The sequence below is a fragment of the Centropristis striata genome, chromosome 10 (assembly GCF_030273125.1).
Source record: "Centropristis striata isolate RG_2023a ecotype Rhode Island chromosome 10, C.striata_1.0, whole genome shotgun sequence".
In the NCBI taxonomy this organism is placed as follows: Eukaryota; Metazoa; Chordata; class Actinopteri; order Perciformes; family Serranidae; genus Centropristis; species Centropristis striata.
The window spans coordinates 3,211,394-3,230,680 of record NC_081526.1 but is presented as its reverse complement, the minus strand read 5'-3'; the positions used below and the strand labels follow the sequence as shown (position 1 = coordinate 3,230,680).

Below are 19,287 nucleotides of genomic sequence, written 5' to 3'. Positions count from 1 at the left end.
CTAGGGTTGTCAAAAGTATCGATACTCAAAAAAGTACTATATACTAAATAGTACTTAGAACTTAGAATAGATACTAAAATGTTGTACCCGGATACGATACTCATTTTCAAAACTATCAATACTATTTTTTACTATTTCGTTTCAAACTGACCTATTACTGATGTTATCGTAGCCGGTGGCCCTCATTAATGTTGGCCGTGTTATTATTAGCCATTAGCCGCAGCTAGCAATTAAAGGCTAACGTCACGTTAATGATAATAAACCACGTAAATAAATAAATAAATCAGGCACGTAGTATGCCCATATTGCGTTAATTGACACAGTGTCAGAATACATAAGCATAGAGTTAATAAGTTTATATAAATGTTGGTGAGTGAAAAGTGTTATTTTCTCTCTTGAAGTCCCAGAATGAAGCAGAGAAAAGTCGACTTACCAAGCTTTCCTAATGTTGTGCACAGCATACAACCTCAAAATATTGTTCTAATTGTTATTGTTTATTGTATTTATTTATTTTTTGCACTACCTCAGACCTGAAACATATTTATAATTGCAGTTTCATCATATCTGGTGAAGTGTACGCTCCTATATGTGGCCCTGTGGTAGTGAACATGAAACATTGTGGCCCCCTGCAGCATTTAAGCTGCCCATCCCTGTTATAGAGGGATCAAACAGGAATAAACCCATAACTGTATTTTTGGGGTCTGGCTTTGTTCTGTTTTGTTTGTTGTTAAAATGATTTTAATCTCAGCTGGTGAAACCCACCTGCACCTCTACTGAGCTGGCAACCACCAACACAAACGTCTCATTCTCCCGTTGGCTCCAATGAGAACTGTTGGCTCCAGTTGGCTCCAGTTGGCTCCAGTTGGCTCCAGTTGGCTCAGAGTCGCTGCAGTTAGCAGCTCTGCTGTCCAACAGCATCAGCAGCCTGAATATCTTCATTGTGGTGTTGTATTAAACTAGCGGTGGGATGAGGCTCATACAGTGAGCTTAGCTCCTCACAATATCTTATAGAATAAAAGCTAATGTACAGTTTCCTGATTTAATATAAAATCAACAAACTGATGCTTCAGAGTTTCCCACCAGTATTGATACAATCAGGGCTGCAACTTAAGATTATTTTCATTATCTGTTGGTTATTTAAACCATTAATCGATTAGTTGTTTGGTCAATAAAATGTATAAAAATGAAGATGAAGATGACCTCAAAATGACACAAAAAGACACAAAAAGACACAAAATGACTAAAAAAAGACACAAAATGTATAAAAATATCAATCAGTGTTTCCCAAACCACACGATGACGTCAAAATGACACAAAAAGACACAAAATGATGAAAAAAAAGACACAAAATATCCCCCTATAGAGCAATCTATTTGACCATCAACAGACCCCCCAAATATGATGCAAGGTTTTTTGATGACTTTGCCAAACTACTGTCTATTTTATATTTCCCTGTTTTAATTGACTGTTTTTACTGTTTTCAATTGTGTCTTGCTGTTTTTAATGTTTATGTAAAGCACTGTGAATCACCTTGTGTTGAATTGTGCTATACAAATAAACTTGCCTTGGAGGTTGATAACAGCTCCCCTGATGAGCAGATCACACTCAGGTGTGAGGGACCAGGTATGCAGAGAGGCCTCCTAAATAAAGCCTGAGATCCCCTAAATAATAACTGCTATAAAGAAAAGAAGAAACAAGTTTGTGTGTGTGAGAGGTTTTACATTTTGCACCTGTTACGACCCGGCTCGATTTTGAGAGCTGTAACATGTGAAAGGGAATATAAATGAGGTGGAACGCAACACTGGGAGGTTCTGGTTAAATCAGGTGTTTATTTAACCAGTAAGAGTGCTCTTATACAACCAACAAACTTTAACAAAAAGAGGCTGTATGGGGGCTGACAATAAGGCAACACAATATACAAAGTAAAATAAATTAACTACCAAGCTCTTGGCTTAAAGAAAACTAAGGAACAAAAGGAGGTCAGCACCCAGAAGCTTTCACAAAACAGACAAAACAAACTAAAATTTAAACAACGGGTGTCCAACTCTTGGTTCTTTTTAACTTACAACACACAATGAGCAGACTGCTCACTGTCTCACAGCACCATGAACTGTGGACACATGAGCCTTTTATAAGGTGCAGCCTGTTGATTGACTCCTGATTGGCTGACTGGCAGGAATCTCCGCCGCACCAATCACAGACGAGTAGAGGCAACCAGGAAGTAGGCGGTCTCACAGCTCCAGAAGGTCCAATCAACTCCGGGCAACCTCACAGCTGATTTACATAAACAGCAGAATAATGCAGAGAAACAATACAATAAATGAAGAACGGCAGCCAGCCGTAACACACCTTTAAAAAAAAAAGGGGAAAAAAGATCATTATCGTTTCACAGATGTGTGTTTCAGTTGATAAGCTTAACGTGTATAATTTCCGTAAAATATTACAGGAAGTCTTTGCATCAGCGACTTAAACAATAATCAATAGACACTGTATCTAAATCATTTTGATGGCACCAACGTGATAATAAAATCACTTTGCTGGTTGAAACTGTGAGCTTTAAATCCTCTAACAGGCTCACATAAACACAAACAGATAATAAAGAGGAAGAATTCTGCTCTGACTGCCTGGCAGTGTGAAAATTAAAGATACTTTCTTTTCCTGGTGGAACATCAGGATGTAAACCTGAAACTCTTTCTGTTTCATTATTTCATTTCTGTAGAGCAGGGGTCTCAAACTCAAATTACCGCTGGAGGCAGTATCAAAATGACCAAAAAAAGACACAAAATTACTAAAAGAGGACACGAAATGACTGAAAGAACACTAAATTACTTTAAAAAGACACACAATTATTAAAAAAGACACAAAATTAATTTAAAAAAAGACACAAAATGACAGAAAAAAGACAGAATTACCAAAAAAGAAACAAAATTATTTTTTTTAAAAAGACACAAAATGACCCAAAAAGACACAAAATGACCAAAAAATACACAAAATCACTAAAAAAAGAAACAAATTATTTTAAAAAGACACAAAATTTCCAAAAAAAGACACAAATTACTAAAAAAAGACACAAAATGACTGAAAAATTACCAAAAAAGACACTAAATCATTTATGAAAAGACACAAAATTATTTTTAAAAAGACACAAAATTATTTAAAAAAAAACACAAAATCACAAAAAAAAGTAATTAAAGGGACCTTCCACACACACAACACGGTAAAGTGCCATTCATATAAAACTCACATTAAACTTTCATATCAAGGTGGGGGCCACAATTGGCCCGCGGGCCCCGAGTTTGAGACCCCTGCTATAGATAGTTGGGACACGTTTGAGGGAAACTTCTGAGTCGAATGATGTTTTGGTTCTTTTTGCCAAGTTTCCCCGTAGAGTCTGATGATTCAGAGAGGAGAAATCTGACTTATTGTAGCAACAGTTTGAGAATAATCTGAACAAAACTGAGAACAAACAGCTGTTAACTTTCTTTTCATCCTGTTTCTTTCAACCAGAGACACATTTCATGGCTGTATCTCATCAGTGTGATGGTGTTTATTGTTGTCTGTCTCCAGCCGGAGTTATTCAGCCCACGCTGCTTATTGTGACAGTAAACTGGCTCAGCTGGTGTTCAGCTCCCACCTCCACCAGGAGCTGCAGCGAGGACGCTTCCCTCTCACTTCCTGTTCTGTGGATCCTGGCATGGTGGACACGGCTCTCTACCGCCACCTGTGGACGCCACTCGGCCTGCTGCAGGGCGCCATCGCTCGCCTGCTCTTCAGGGTAAAAACTCCTTTGACTCTGATCAAAATGTGTCATTCTGCACAACAGCAGAGCAGATATGAATATATATGATACAGGTACATCTAAAAAAATTAGAATATCATGAAAAAGTAGCCTGTCTAACACTAAGACCACCTATTCATTTCTCCGTAGAGGAGGCGTGGTTTACGATCCTCCAGAGCCGTTTATTGGGCGCTACGAATGTCTATCATAGCGTCTGTAGGTAGCTCTTAGCCAATCAGATCACTGATACCAGATGACGTATGTAGAGTGACAGAAATTGATGTTTACATAGCCAGACTAGCCCATCTCTACTTTGAGACTAAAATGCTCAATTCTGCTTCTGCAACGTTTTTCTGCAGCATGTTCTGACTCTGGCTGCTCCGTAGTTTCAGCTCAGTCTACCAGCAGTGTTGGTGTGTGTGTGTGTGTGTCTGTGAGAGAGTGTTGCTTGCTGCTTTGCTTCTCCAGTTCTCGCTTTCTGCAAGATTATTTATTTTTATGCTTTATTCCCCCTCATGTCATTCAGCCACACATCCACTGATTTTATGGTCACTAGACGAGCTGCTGGAGGTCTCTGGGGGCTCCGCTGTCCCCCGGCTCGTAGCCAGATCACCGTGGTTACGGCAGCGAGCGGTAGCGGGGCTAGTTGGTAGATTAGGCTTTTGCCAAATCCTGTCTGAAGCAAGGCTAAAACATCCTTTTTAGTGGTGAAACAGGAGTGTAAAGTCAAACGTTGTTCTTCTTTTAAAATCAACTTTCACTCTAAACTATTTAAAACACCATCTACAGCTAAAGAGAGCTTGGCGTCTGCTGCAGCCATGTTGGATCCGTAAGAAAACTACAAAACTACAAGCTTCCGTCTGCCGGGTAGTACGCGTCATCGTCTTTCTGTCCCTCCCCGCTCTGTGATTGGATCCTAAAACAGGGCTTAGAAACCGCCTTAGTTTCCAGACTGTCTGCAGGTACGAAATGAAATTGTGCAAGGCAGTATGGGTATACCCAGGCTAATGAAAAAGATCAATCATTTCAGAAAGTGAAACTCGTACATTATATAGATCTGTTTTCTGAAGTCAACGTCGTATTAATGCAGGAATTCATGCAAAAGGAGGCCCAACTGGTTTGGTAATTTTATGTCTTTTTTTGGTCATTTTACATCATTTTTCGGTAATTTTATGCATTTCCTTGGTATTGTTAGTCTCTTTTGGTCATTTTATGTATTTTCTTGGTAACAAAGGACGATAAGTCCATTTACACTCATTTTATAGATTACAGGTACGTCTCAAAAAATTAGAATATCGTGAAAAAGTTCAATATAATAAGTTTCACTTTCTGAAATACTTTTTCACGATATTCTAATTTTTGAGATGTACCTGTATGATATATGTAGAGGTTTAAGACTATATAATGTTCCTGTTCCAGACTACACTGTGTATTTTTCTACTCTACCACTAAGTGAGTTTACCTCTCTAAGCTCAGTACTTTGTCTTTAACCTTTTGTTCTGATTGAGTTACTTTATGCTTACAGGAATATTCTGAGGACCTTAATGCTTTTTTCCCCAATAAATCATTGATCCCCCCCCTGCAGCTGATTCTGCTCCTGACCTTGTTAGCTTTATGTTAGCTAAATGACTAGAACGTGAATGTCTAGAAGGCAGAAGGGAGAATCTAATTGTGTTTTCTCAAGGTCTGTGAAACATTAACAATCCTTCTGTTGGGAGGAAACAACAGGTCTGCTCTCTGCAGCCTTGTAGCTTCAGTTAACATTTTATAACAACCGAACCTCACTGCTTCCTCCAGAGTGAGTCAGGTTACATTTTCTGTATTGAATCTGTCCAGGAAATAATGACTATAATGAAGTTTTTCCTTCTAACAAACAGGCATGCTAAGCCTCTATGTTATACATGAAAAATACACTGCAAAAACGTGTGTCTAAATCATGGGTCTCAAACTGGCGGCCCTCGTGATGATATTTTGTGGCCCCCACCTTGATATGAAAGTTTAATGTGAGTTTTATATGAATGGCACTTTACCCTGTTGTGTGTGGAAGGTCCCTTAAATTACTTTTTTTGGTAATTTTGTGTCTTTTTAATAATTTTGTGTCTTTTAAAATAATTTTGTGTCAATTTTTGGTAATTCTGTGTCTTTTTTTGTAAGTCTGTGTCTTTTTTTGGTCATTTTGTGGCTTTTAAAATAATTATGTGTATTTTTTGGGTTATTTTGTGTCTTTTTTGTCATTTTGTGTTGTTTTTTTTGTCATTTTGTGTTGTTTTTTGGTCATTTTGTGTCTTTTTTTGGTCATTTTGTGTCTTTTTTTGGTCATTTTGTGTCTTTTATAGTCATTTTGTGTCTTTTTTTGGTCATTTTGTGTCTCTTTTTGTCATTTGTGTCTTTTTTAGTCATTTTGTGTCTTTTTTTGGTCATTTTGTGTCATTTTTTTGTCATTTTGTGTCTTATAGTCATTTTGTGTCTTTTTTTGGTCATTTTGATACTCCCTCCAGCGGCCCACAGGTAATTTGAGTTTGAGACCCCTGGCCTAAAAACAAGATAAAAACAGAAATATTCACATTGAAGAAGCTGAAATCAGAGAATTTGGACTTATTGTCTTTTTAAAAAACTGCTCAAACCAATTATTGGATCATCAAAGTAGTTGACGATTAATTTAATAATCGATTATTGTTCTAATAATTGTTGCAGCTCTACATTCTATCCACATCACTGGAAATGCAAGTGCTACTAAAAACCAAGCCAGGCTGTTTGTGGCTGTGTGTTGTGTGTTAAAACATTTCTTCATAGCTGGGAGCTACAGAGCTGCAGGCTGCTGTTAATGTCCCGGGATTTAATGGAAGGAGATGTGTGTGTTTGTGTTTGTGTGTGTGTGTGTGTGTGTGTGTGTGTGTGTGTGTGTGAGCCCAAAACTGCAGTTGTCACAGCATTTTCCTCGGAGCGAAACCTCTGGGATGATTCTTCCTCACACACACACAAACACATTAATCACACAAACTCATGCATGGAGTCATTAACACGCACACAGACACACAAACTGTGATTGTTCCCGTTTCGACACCCTTTTATCCCGAGCATCACATTCAGCCCGAGGCTTAGAAAGATAAAAAGAGACATAAAAAGAACTTTATTAACTCTAAATCACAGAACAGAAGGACGATGGAGGACGTAGATAAGAAATAAATAACAAGACGACAATAATAGTAAACTAAAGTCACTATGAATAGATTTATATATTCATTCGTTCATTTAATCTTTATTTCATCTCGTGGTAAACAGATGTAGGGACCTCATTTACAATTTAGTAAAGAAAATAAACGAAGGATCATCAGCACAGAGAATGATACAGGATCATCTCAATATATTAGAATATGATGAAAAAGTTAATTTCCAGTAGTTCAAGTCAACCAAGTATTGATTCATATAGATGGATATACTTTTCAGATGACAACATTTAGATATTAAATAGACTTATTAAAATTGGTCTTTTGTAATATTACAATTTTAGGTCTTCATTTAATACAGGGATCTCAGACTCAAATTACCTGGGGGCCGCTTGAGGCATTTTCAAAATGACCAAAAAAAGACACAAAATGACAGAAAAAACAAAATTACTTAAAAAAGACACAAAATGACCCCAAAAATACACAAAATTACTAAAAAAAGACACAAAATTCCTTTAAAAAAAGACCCAAAATGACCCAAAAAAATACACAAAATGACCCAAAAATTACACAAAATTACTAAAGAAAATACACAAAGACCAAAAAAAGACACTAAATTACTAAAAAAGACCTAAGGATCTATATAATGTGTTATTTCCACTTTTTGAATTGAATTACTGACATAAATAAACTTTTCTTTGATATTCTAAATTATCGAGATGCACCTGTTTATAAGGAAAGTCAATAAAATGGTGATAAAGATAATAAAAAGCCAGTTTGGTACAATAATGAAACCTTAAAAAAAATTAAAGTACATAACAAAAACAGAAAAACAGTAGAGTTAATTACAGTAAATCAAAGCAAATGAAACAACTATAAAAACAGCTTGAAGTGAAATAGGATGAAATTGATCATTTAAATTGTTCTAATGATAAAAATCATGAGGCAAGCTTTAGATTGTTCTGCATCTGCATGTTACTCCAGGCTGCAGCTGCACAATAATACAAAGAAAAAGAAGAAAAACACAGATGCTAGGCTCAGATTTTTGTTGTCGATGAAACCAGCAGCAGCTTTTGGCAGCAAGCCGCAATCAATAGTGGAGGAAGCAGTCAGTGTAATGAGGGAATATTAGAGGGAAATACTTTCTCCTCAGCAGGCAGTAAAGTCAGATAAAACAGCACAACAGGTGACCTGAAATGAGTGGCCTGTTATACACAGAATTATTATTAAACCTCTCAAGTCCAGGAGATTTTGGTCCAAATTTGTCAACTTCCTCTGCATTAATTTCTGTCTGTTCAGCATCTTTCAGTCGGTCCTTACATCACATGCATGGCTCCTTTTTCTCCACACAAACTTGGCTATCAGTCAGATTTTACATTTTATTTTAATTAAGACAGTATAAAGCTGCCAGGAACCAAAAATACAAACAAAAGACACAAGCGTCTATGGAAATGTACCATTTTTTAAACCATTTATACACACAAAAACAGCAGAAATAATAATAAATAATAAAACTACAAAACAGTCTATTTGCATGTAAATTAAAAATAGTAATAGTTTTCATTGTAGAAAGACAATTCACATTTTAAAAATGGTCTAGAAACATAAATGACACACTGTGAAAGCTCCTATGATTGAACTTTAACTGGCTTTCTCAGCTTGTCTACATATCATATATAAATAAAGTTATTACTGTAAATAAAACATGTGTATTTTCAATAAATAGATGGACTCCAGAGAGTTAAAGAAAAACAATACTTGGGACATGCAAACGGATACACAGAACAATAGACAGCCACACTGAAAGAGAGTCAGAATGCAGAGTTTTACCCTCATCAGCAACAAACTATTGAAAAAAAACTGATCTGATGTGAAAAATATTCTGAGATGACCTGATTAGAGTCTGTGAGACCCCTCACTGCTACTTCCATTGATTTCAGATCCAAAATGATCTTTAAGTCAGTTCTCCAGGTCAAAACAATTTGGTTTTCTCAGTTTCCAATCAGCAGGACTGAGTATAAAAGAGACCAATTTGTCTTTGTATTACCCGAGATGTCATTCCATTTTCCATTTTCTTTGCGAAATAACACAATTGTTATAAACGATTCCAATGCTGCAATGTGTTTTCCAACCGGTGGTGAGGGATTCACCTCAGTCTCTTCACCACTTTTATCTTATATTTATGGAACGGTTATAAAACTCTTTGGTAAGTTTGGAAAGTTTAGAATAAGTTCCTCTGTCGTGCATCTTTAGGTCTGACGGTGATGCCCTTATCTTTATACTAACAATATAACTGTGAAGAGTTCATTTGCAACAGATTTCTCATTTTTATTTACTTTCCTGAAACATGTTTTTTTTAGTGCAAGCCTGGGAATATCATTCAAACTGGTGTTGGCTTGTTTTGATACAATATACTAAAAAAAATGTGAATTGTCAAAGGAATACATGGTCCAGTTATGCAGTCTCCTGTTTTATGCCAAAACGCCATATTTTGCCGCCATGCCACGCCCCCATAGTGTGACAATCTGCAAAGTTTTTAATAACTTTTGATGTCAAAGGCCTTTTGATGGTACTGAACAAGTCCAAAGTCGATCGGATTAAATCTGTAGGAGGAGTTTGTTAAAGTATGCAGCGTGGAAATGGCGAAAAATGTCTAAAATGCCATTTTCGATCCAAGATGGCCGCCTTCCTGTTTATTTTTGGGTATGGCTTCTTGAGACTTTTTGGTGCGTCTTCCCATGATACATGGATGTACCAAATTTCGTGTCTCTACGCCAAACCTGTTTTAGGGGCTCAATTCTAGGGGGCGCTAGTAGGTGATTTAGCCACGCCCATTTCTGAAACCAATGAAATACGTACATTTTCGAAGGGATTGAATTTTGTCCCAAGTTTGGTGAGTTTTTAAATCTGTAGGAGGAGTTTATTAAAGTATACGGCTCGGAAATGGCAAAAAACGGCTAAAACACCATTTTCGATCCAAGATGGCCGCCTTCCTGTTTATTTTTGGGTATGGCTTCTTGAGACTTTTTGGTGTGTCTTCCAATGATACATGGATGTACCAAATTTCGTGTTTCTACGACAAACCTGTTTTAGGGGCTCAATTCTAGGGGGCGTTAGTAGGTCATTTAGCCACACCCATTTCTGAAAACAATAAAATATGTACATTTTCGAAGGGATTGAATTTTGTCCCAAGTTTGGTGAGTTTTGGAATATGATAAACCCCTAAAAAATGCGATTAATTTGCCGTTATAATAATAAGTGTCTTTATCTTTATACTAACAATATAACTGTGAAGAGTTCATTTGCAAAAACAGAATTCTCCATTTTATTTACCTTCCTGAAACATGTTTTTTCTGTGCAAGCCAGGAAATATCATTCAAACTGGTGTTGGCTTGTTTTGATACAATATCTTAAAAAATGTTAATTGTATACTCAAAGGAATTTCATTCAAACTGGTGTTGGTTTAATCATTTTAAGAATGGCTTTTATCTGTTTTGGCTAATGAACCATTTAAAGAAGCATAATTAAAATTATACTGCATTCTCAGTTCATAAAATTCAATGATATTGCCATCAGAAAAAGCTATTGACACAATTTAATGATATTTTTCTGCTGCCAAACCTTATTAAAAACAAGTTTCCCTGCAGCTTTGAATAGTGGATTCATTAAAAATTAGACATGAAGACACAGAACAGACAGAAAGTTCTTCAGCTATGTTACATAAACAGAGAGCCGTGACCCTCGTGTATACACATCAACCACATTTTTATAAAGTATAAAATAAAAAACAGCTATTTTACGCTGTCAAATGTTTTTTTCATCATCCAGCAAATTGTTACCGCTGGCTGCTGAATTGATGGCGCTCCTGACTTTATGAGAAAACGTCTCTTCATGTATCCGGAGGTGAAACACACTTGATCTACAGAATGAATTAAACATGAAGCCACTCTCTCTCTAGACGTATCACAAGCATCTTTACAAACACTTTATAATCATTATCTATTGACTAAGTAGACAGACATTATTCACCTGCAAATGGCCTTTTTCCTTTTCCTGGCAGCAGAAATCAAAGCAGAGCTCAAACTGTGCAGCATTGACTGATTGTCTATAATGTCATTATGTAGTAAAGTGAGGAACAGGATCAGTAAAAACCTTTATCAGACTAAACACAGAGACAGAGCTTCCCTGGTGTTTTACCTGCAGCAAACATGTTGATTACAGCCTTGATTCTCTGTTTATTTTAATACAGAAAAAGACATACTATTGGAAATATCATCAACTTCCCATGAGCCATATTTAAACTCTCATTTGCACAGTTTTAAATATTATTTTTGTATTAGATTTAAATACTAGTGAGCTCTTCGTCTCTAAGGACTTATTTCCCATTTGTTTGTATATTTGTTTGTAGTATATTTTTTATTGCTAGAAACAATTTTTGGTCATTTTGTGACCAAAGGAAGATGTAAAAAGACCCAAAAAAGACAAAAAAGATTAAAAAAAGACACAAAAAGACAGAAAAAGACACAAAAAGGCAAAAAAGACACAAAAAGACAAAAAAACAACAAAAAAGACACAAAAAATATAAAAGAAGATGTAAAAAGACCCCAAAAAAGACATAAAATCACAAAAAAAGACATAAAAAGACAAAAATAGACAAAAAAGACACGAAGAAACACACAAAAAGGACAAAAAAAGACACAAAAAGACAAAGACAAAAAAAAAAGAAAGAGACAGAGCTTCCCTGGTGTTTTACCTGCAGCAAACATGTTGATTACAGCCTTGAATCTCTGTTTATTTTAATACAGAAAAAGACATACTATTGGAAATATCATCAACTTCCCATGAGCCATATTTTAACTCTCATTTGCACAGTTTTAAATATTTTATTATTAGATTTAAATACTAGAGAGCTCTTCGTCTCTAAAGACTTATTTCCCATTTGTTTGCCTGCTTTATCACCACACTTCACAACATTTTCTTCAATATCTGCAGAATGCAAATTATGTTTCTGCATGCAATATAGCTTTCTAGTCTACTCTAGTGAGCAGTACTAATGTCCCTTAAATACAGTAGTGTTCAATATAATAGCAGTCCAATGTGACTAACCAGATTAATCCAGGTTTTTTTTTAGTATATTTTTTATTGCTAGAAACAATTTTTGGTCATTTTGTGACCAAAGGAAGATGTAAAAAAGACCCAAAAAAAGACAAAAAAGATTTTAAAAAAGACACAAAAAGACAAAAAAAGACAAAAAAAAAGACACAAAAAGGCAAAAAAGACCAAAAAAGACACAAAAAAATATAAAATGACAAAAAAAACAAGAGACGTAAAATCACAAAAAAGACATAAAAAGACAAAAACAGACAAAAAAGACAACAGAGACAGAGCTTCCCTGGTGTTTTACCAGCAGCAAACATGTTGATTACAGCCTTGATTCTCTGTTTATTTTAATACAGAAAAAGACATACTATTGGAAATATCATCAACTTCCCATGAGCCATATTTAAACTCTCATTTGCACAGTTTTAAATAGTATTTTTGTATTAGATTTAAATACTAGTGAGCTCTTCATCTCTAAGGACTTATTTCCCATTTGTTTGCCTGCTTTATCACACTTTACAACATTTTCTTCAATATCTGCAGAATGCAAATTATGTTTCTGCATGCAATATATCTTTCTAGTCTACTCTAGTGAGCAGTACTAATGTCCCTTATATACAGTAGTGTTCAATATAATAGCAGTCCAATGTGACTAACCAGATTAATCCAAGTTTTTAGTATATTTTTTATTGCTAGAAACAAAAAAGTTTGTACAAAATAGTTTTGTGTTTGTAAAGTTAACGGCAGACACTGCTATATTTCTGAACACATCCCTTTCAACTAATTGCCCAATTGCACAGCCTGAAGAGCTGCATATCACCAATGCTGGGTCTTGTTGGTTTTCTGAGAATCTACTGCAACTACTGGTACTTTGTTTGCCATGTAGCAATAAAAAAATATACTAAAAACCTGTCCAAAACATTGGACTGCTATTATATTGAACACTACTGTACTATTCTATCGGAGGAAGGCCTGAAAGGAAAGTGAAAAATGTTTTTTCTTTCAGGCATTGTTGGCAAAAACGTTTATCTGGTACGTACAAGATACTATAAACTTAGGTTTTGGCCCCAAAAATTTTTTTTCACCTTGCCTTTGAGGGCTTCATTTCTTGTACGTACCAGGCGGCAAACCAGGAAGTGCCTTAAGCTGCATTCTACCAAAAATTCCAGCAGGGGGCGCTAAGTTTGGCTGCAAAAGCATTTTGGTCCATTCATTTCAAAGCAAAATGAGAAAACTTGATTTATTACCTCAGAATGTTTTTCAGGACAACACTATGGTCTCAATCACTAGTAAAAAATCTTCTTCAAGACAATCTGATGTTAATAGTGTAAATAATGGCCCCATTTAGAAGAAAATAGAAGATAAAGAATCGTATGATTTGGGGCGGGGCTACCTTTGATTGACAGGTCACTAACAAGGCGAGCCATCATCAGGAGAGAAGCAGAACAATGTGTATCCACGGCAATGTGTCAATAAAGTTATATATAACGTTATATAGATAGAAAAAAGGACGTTTAGCGGTTTGGAGTCTTTGACCCTTTCACTGTATTTTCACTTAATGACAGTTTATCTGAACGTTTTGTTCATTAAATGTCTTGTTGGATAAACGTAGTTTTTTCCAACAATGCTCTAAATAAAAACATTTTTTCAGTTGCCTTTCAGGGCTTCTCTAATTATAATTTCTTCAGCTAAAGAAAAGCCTTATAGACGGTCGCCCATAAAGTTGCAATGAAACAATTTTTACCTCTTTTCATGAAATGATTGTGACATTAATCTCTTCCAAACATATCACAGTGAAAATGAAACCACTATTAACAGAGGATTTGTGTCTGAAAACACAATTATTCCAACTTTATCGGCTGCTATGTATTATATCCTTTAACAATAATATACATTTCTCTTCCCGTAACAAAGTATAATTAATCCTCCAACATGTTCATGTAGATCTAGAGACAAGGACAGTGTCACAGAGACAGAGGCATAATCAAATATTAATATGTTGTGAATTAAAACTAATTAGATTCTCACTCAAGGTATTTGATAAAAAGCAAATAATCTGTCCTCCAGCTATAAAATTTAGACTAACAAGTGTTTTCCTGATAAGATAACACAGCTAATAACGCCACTGGACCACATGAAACTGAGCTATCAGGAAATTAATTAAGATGAAAAGTAAAATAGTGGAACAATTAGAACTACAGAAGAGAAGGAACAGTTTTCAACTGGAAAGCCAACCAGACTGCAAAAAAGGTGTCTGAAAACAAGATAAAAACAGTAAATCTGAGGGAAATGATCTTGCTGCATGGACAGATAATTTACCTTGACAAGATTTATTAAATTAAGATGATTAAATCTAGAAATAAGCATTTTGAACACTTAAAATAAGAAATTAACTCTTAAAACAAGATAAATTATCTAACACTTCTAAATCTAAAGTTTTTTTTATCTTGGTAAGAACCAAATAATCATCAGGTCACTCTGCTCGGGCCAGTTCATCACTGCTGGCAGCTTTAATTTATCTGGTTTAAAGAGTTACATGCTTATTTCTGTCCATGCAGCAAAATCATTTCCCTCAGATTTACTGTTTTTATCTTGTTTTAGACACACATTTTTTGCAGTGCAGATATAATGAGTGACCTGTTGCCATAAAAATAAGTTGTTTGTTTTATTTTCTTTTTTTTTTCTAAAACCTCGTCATGACTGAACTAATGTGGTTCATGTTGTGTTTTTGTGTCGTCGCTTGTACTGAAAAATTTAGTCCTGCAAGCAAAATAATAATTCATTCAGAAGAACAATTAAAATTCATGTTTGGAAATATTGTGGAGTACTACAACACACACACACACACACACACACACACACACACACACACAGAAACACACACACACACACAGAAACACACACACACACACACACACACTGTGTGAGGAGTGTTGATGCTACAGGAAGTGATCCCTCGCTGCTCTGAAACCTGCTCCTGGTCTCTCAGCTGACACTGAGATCATTGTTGAAGTGCATCAACACTAACACTCACTCACACGCACACTTATGCATACATACACACACACACACACACAGACACACACACACCCTGAGCCTTGTTTCCAGTGACGCTAACGTACAGTGACATCAGCCCTCCTCTGGCGTTCACACACACTGAGGCACGTTATTTGTTTTTTGCAGCTATAACTTGTTGTTGAACTCGTCATCCTGTAGTAGCTCCACTTCAGCTGGATGTTTGTTTATTTTGTATGCACTGATTTAAAAAAAAAATAAATATGAAACCAGCAAACGGTTTTAAAACTTTTCGGCAAAAACACAGCAAAAAATCCCCCCAATGTTACCCTATGGAGAGGCTAGAGTGGATGACATCATCGCTAGAGTGCAGAGGGAGAGAAAAATACGATACAGAATACGACCTCACCTCACTGTACCGGTTCAATATCCAACTATTATTATCTCTCTCTGTCCCCCCAACCCCAAAACCAGTTTATTTATTAATATTTATTAGTGAGTCTGCACATATTACACCTTCTGACAAGAATGCTGTGACTTTTTTAAGGGTTTCAGCAAACGGTTTTAAAATTATTCATCAAAAACGCGCCAAAAAATCCCCCCAATGATACCCTATGGAGAGGCTAGAGTGGATGACATCATCACTAGAGTGCAGAGGGAGAGAAAAATTTGTCAAAAAATAAATTTGGAAACTGCGCTCCAGGCCGTGGCAGTGTAAATGTTTACAATTCTGTGTATTACATGTAAAGCAGTGTGAACGGTCTTTAAAGCAAGATGAAGTCACCAGATAACTAAAACCAACCGTGGCCTTACAGAGAGGCAGAAAGACATATGGATGCTGCTCTCTGCCTTCGTAGAGTTCAAGAGTTTGAGGCATTCATCTGCCCAAACCAAGTCTGAGTTTTATTTATAGAGCGGTGATGCCAATGTGACTCAGTCTTATGCCCTGTACACTGCACATGGACATATCACATACTTTATATTCCTCAGTACCCCAGTTTAACGTGGACTATACAACAGCTAATGCAGCGAAACCACACAAAAAGAAACTACTGCTGAAAAAATCAAAGTGTTTATGTGACACCAAATGGCCTTCGACTAAACTGATATTTCACATTAGTCCCTCACATTGGTGTGGTAAAGCTGTCAGAGTTATAGTTTGGGCGTAGGACGCACAGATGATCCACCAACACGCACCAACAGCCTCATTGGCTCCCATATTAAAAACGTAGGAAGATTTCTGTAGAAAAGCATATTTAACAGTTTTTCAGATCGCTCTTACAAAGCTATTTCTTCATTTTTCTTCACAAAAAACATATGTAGACGTTCAGGAAGAACTCAGGATGCTCAAAGTGAAGTCAGATCAATGATAGGTATTATGGTTTTCCCAAAAATGCTTTCTGTTTGAGGCCAGAAATTCCAGTCTGTCCACCTCTGGCTGCTGTCGCTGTTCTAAGTTTAAGTTTTCTCGTTGACCAGGAGAGAGTGTTTGGACTGTGGTCTGTTCACAAATAGCAAAATAAAATCCTTGAACCTTCAGGTTATGCTTATATATATGCGTGTTTTTTTATTTATGTGCATCATTTCCTCAGACTCCTGCAGAGGGCGCTGCCACTGTGCTGTTCGCCGCTCTGTCTCCGGCCCTGGAGGGGGATTGTGGCGGAGGCTACTGGGCCAATGGGCGCAGGGAGATGACAACACCTCCGACCTTTGACCCCCAGCTACAGCTGAACCTATGGGAAACCAGCGTCCAGCTGCTGGGGCTGCAGTAGCCCGGGACCAGAGATCCACTCACTGGACTAAACCTGGAAGAAAACATCAAATAGAGACCCTCGACGTGGGCCGACCTGCCACCTTCTCCCCTTTTTGTCAGTATTTTTTCTCCTCACATGGAGCCGTTGGTAGCGAATTATGTTGACAATGTGACAATCCACCGCTGGACTGTGATTGGTTCTTAGGGAAGTGAAGACATCTTTTTTGTTAAAGAAGGGCTACAGAGAAAGGAAGACATTTTTTAAGTTGTTTTTTTTGTTGCAATAAAACAATATCAGTTGTCATCCATCTGATATGACACATAGATATGATTAAAGTTTATTCCCTGAACATATAAACAGATGTCTGGCCAGAGAAATAGTTTCACAGTGTCATTTAAAAAAAAAAAAACCTGCAATAACACCTGCCTCACTCTGCCTTAATGTCATTAGTGTGGCTTACAGTGAACTAAACGCTGTTTCAGAGTTTATTCCGTCAGAAAAATAAAGATATCAGCAAACATTAAGATGCTTTTCGGGCAAAGTAATACTTCAATTCAAAAGCTGAATTTTACCGTCCAGTCAAGCCCTAACACACACACACACACATACACACACACATTCTTGTACTTCTATCTTTGTGAGGACCCTCATTAGAACAGTGAATTCCCTAAATAGTTTTGGATTTTTCATCGGTTTTAGTTTTAATTTCGTTGTGAACTTTTCTTTTCAAATCCAGTTAGTTTTAATGAGTTTTTAGAGTGAGTTTGGTCGTTTAAGTTTAGTATTTTATTTTTATGTAATGGGGTATTTGTTGGGTGGGAGATTAAAAGAGGTCACAGTAAATTTTGCCTTTATTTCCTTTGTCTGATCCATCTTCATTATGTATGAAAAAAGTTGACAAAGACGAAAACGAAGGACATTTTCACTATCATTTTAGTTAGTTTTATAAACTTTAACCCTTAAAAAAAGTCGGAAATCTCAAAAAAGGCTTTAAAGAAGTGAGGACCGGTCGAAATGTCCTCACTTTGCAAAAAAGTCCTCACTCTGTTGGTTAAAAACGTTGGTCCTCACTATGTAGGAAGTACAAGAACACACACACACACACACACACACACACACACACAGTCATGCACCATGACACTGATCTGAACTTTCTGAACCCGTCTTGCTGAGTCGGGGGAATGTGATGTCATCAGTTTGCTTTGACGCATCACAACAGGTCATCTCATCGAGCCTCTTGTTTTACTGGGAGCACTTTGTTTTTCGGTACATTATTAATGTGCTTTTACTGCTGATCGGTGTATTATAAGCTGTGTTTTGCGTGAATTCTGCTTTTCCTCATGAAGATGCTGGGAGAACGTTCCCTCTCTCTCTCTCTCTCTCTCTCTGTCAGCAAAAAGACAACAAAAGACGTTCCTCTGGAGACACTAAAAGACACTAAAAAAAGGAAGCGATCCCATTTAAAAAAGGCCTAAATTTGGAGTAATTCCCCCTCTAGACCCAGTAGGATTGATGAGACGTTTTCTGGCTGCTGACATTTTCCGAAGCCGGATTTCCCGACGTTCCTGTTTGCTTTTTGTCTTCTCAGAAACAAAAAAAAGGGAATGATGGGGAACCGAGCGCCACTTCACTCTGTCCCCGTTCTCCTTTGTGATCGGTGTTAATCGGTTTTACTGTGTCTGTGATACATGTGTGTGTGTGTTTAACGCACATGAGTCCAAGCATTAACTCTAAACCAGTTCATGCTGATGGAGAGCACAACAACAAAGGCCATTCCTGCAGGAACGCCGGCGGGAAGACGAGAGAGGGAAGCTAGTCCCCAGTCATCCAGCTGTGATTGGTTCTCATTGCTGCTGCTGCTGCTGCTGCTGCTTCCTCATTTGGCGCCGCTCCCATTGCATTGTGGGATTGAGATTTCCCAGTGGTGAGAATCAAACTCCATCTGCTGAGCCGACACACACACACACACACACACACACACACACACACACACTCAGTCAGAAACATTGGAAGCTGTACATGCAGGCAAAGGCTTATCTAAACAAGCACACAGCAAACAAACACGTCTGGTACTCATGCAGGAGAATAATCACACACACACACACATTCTTGTACTTCTATCTTTGTGAGGACCCTCATTAAAACAGTGAATTCCCTTGCAAGGTTATAATAGTTTAGAATTTTCATTAGTTTTAGTTTTAATTTCGTTGTGAATTTTTGTTTTCAAATTCAGTTAGTTTTAATTCAATTCGATTCAATTCAACTTTATTTATAGAGCGCATTTCATACACAAGGCAGCCTCAATGTGCTTCACAATGGATATACATAATTACAGTCAAAAAACAAAAGAAAAGAAAAGAAAAACAAACAAAAAGTTTTAAAAAAATCAATTACGAATTAATTGAAGAGTGCAGGTAGCCAAGCTATGCCATATTCATTATTTAATTAGTTTTTGGAGTGAGTTTGATAGTTT

General features: G+C 36.8%; 1 protein-coding gene across 2 annotated transcripts in view; it reads left to right on the top strand.

The window, feature by feature from the left end:
* LOC131979019 (dehydrogenase/reductase SDR family member on chromosome X-like) overlaps nucleotides 1-18,239 on the top strand; it is a 62,397-nt gene extending 44,158 nt beyond the window's left edge. For both annotated transcript variants that reach the window (XM_059342899.1, XM_059342900.1), the window contains 2 exons: nucleotides 3,568-3,775; nucleotides 16,653-18,239. In XM_059342899.1, the coding sequence (XP_059198882.1) occupies nucleotides 3,568-3,775; nucleotides 16,653-16,832 (388 nt within the window). In that variant the 3' untranslated portion in view covers nucleotides 16,833-18,239. The remainder of the gene's footprint in view (nucleotides 1-3,567; nucleotides 3,776-16,652) is intronic.
* Nucleotides 18,240-19,287: the final 1,048 nt, after the last annotated feature.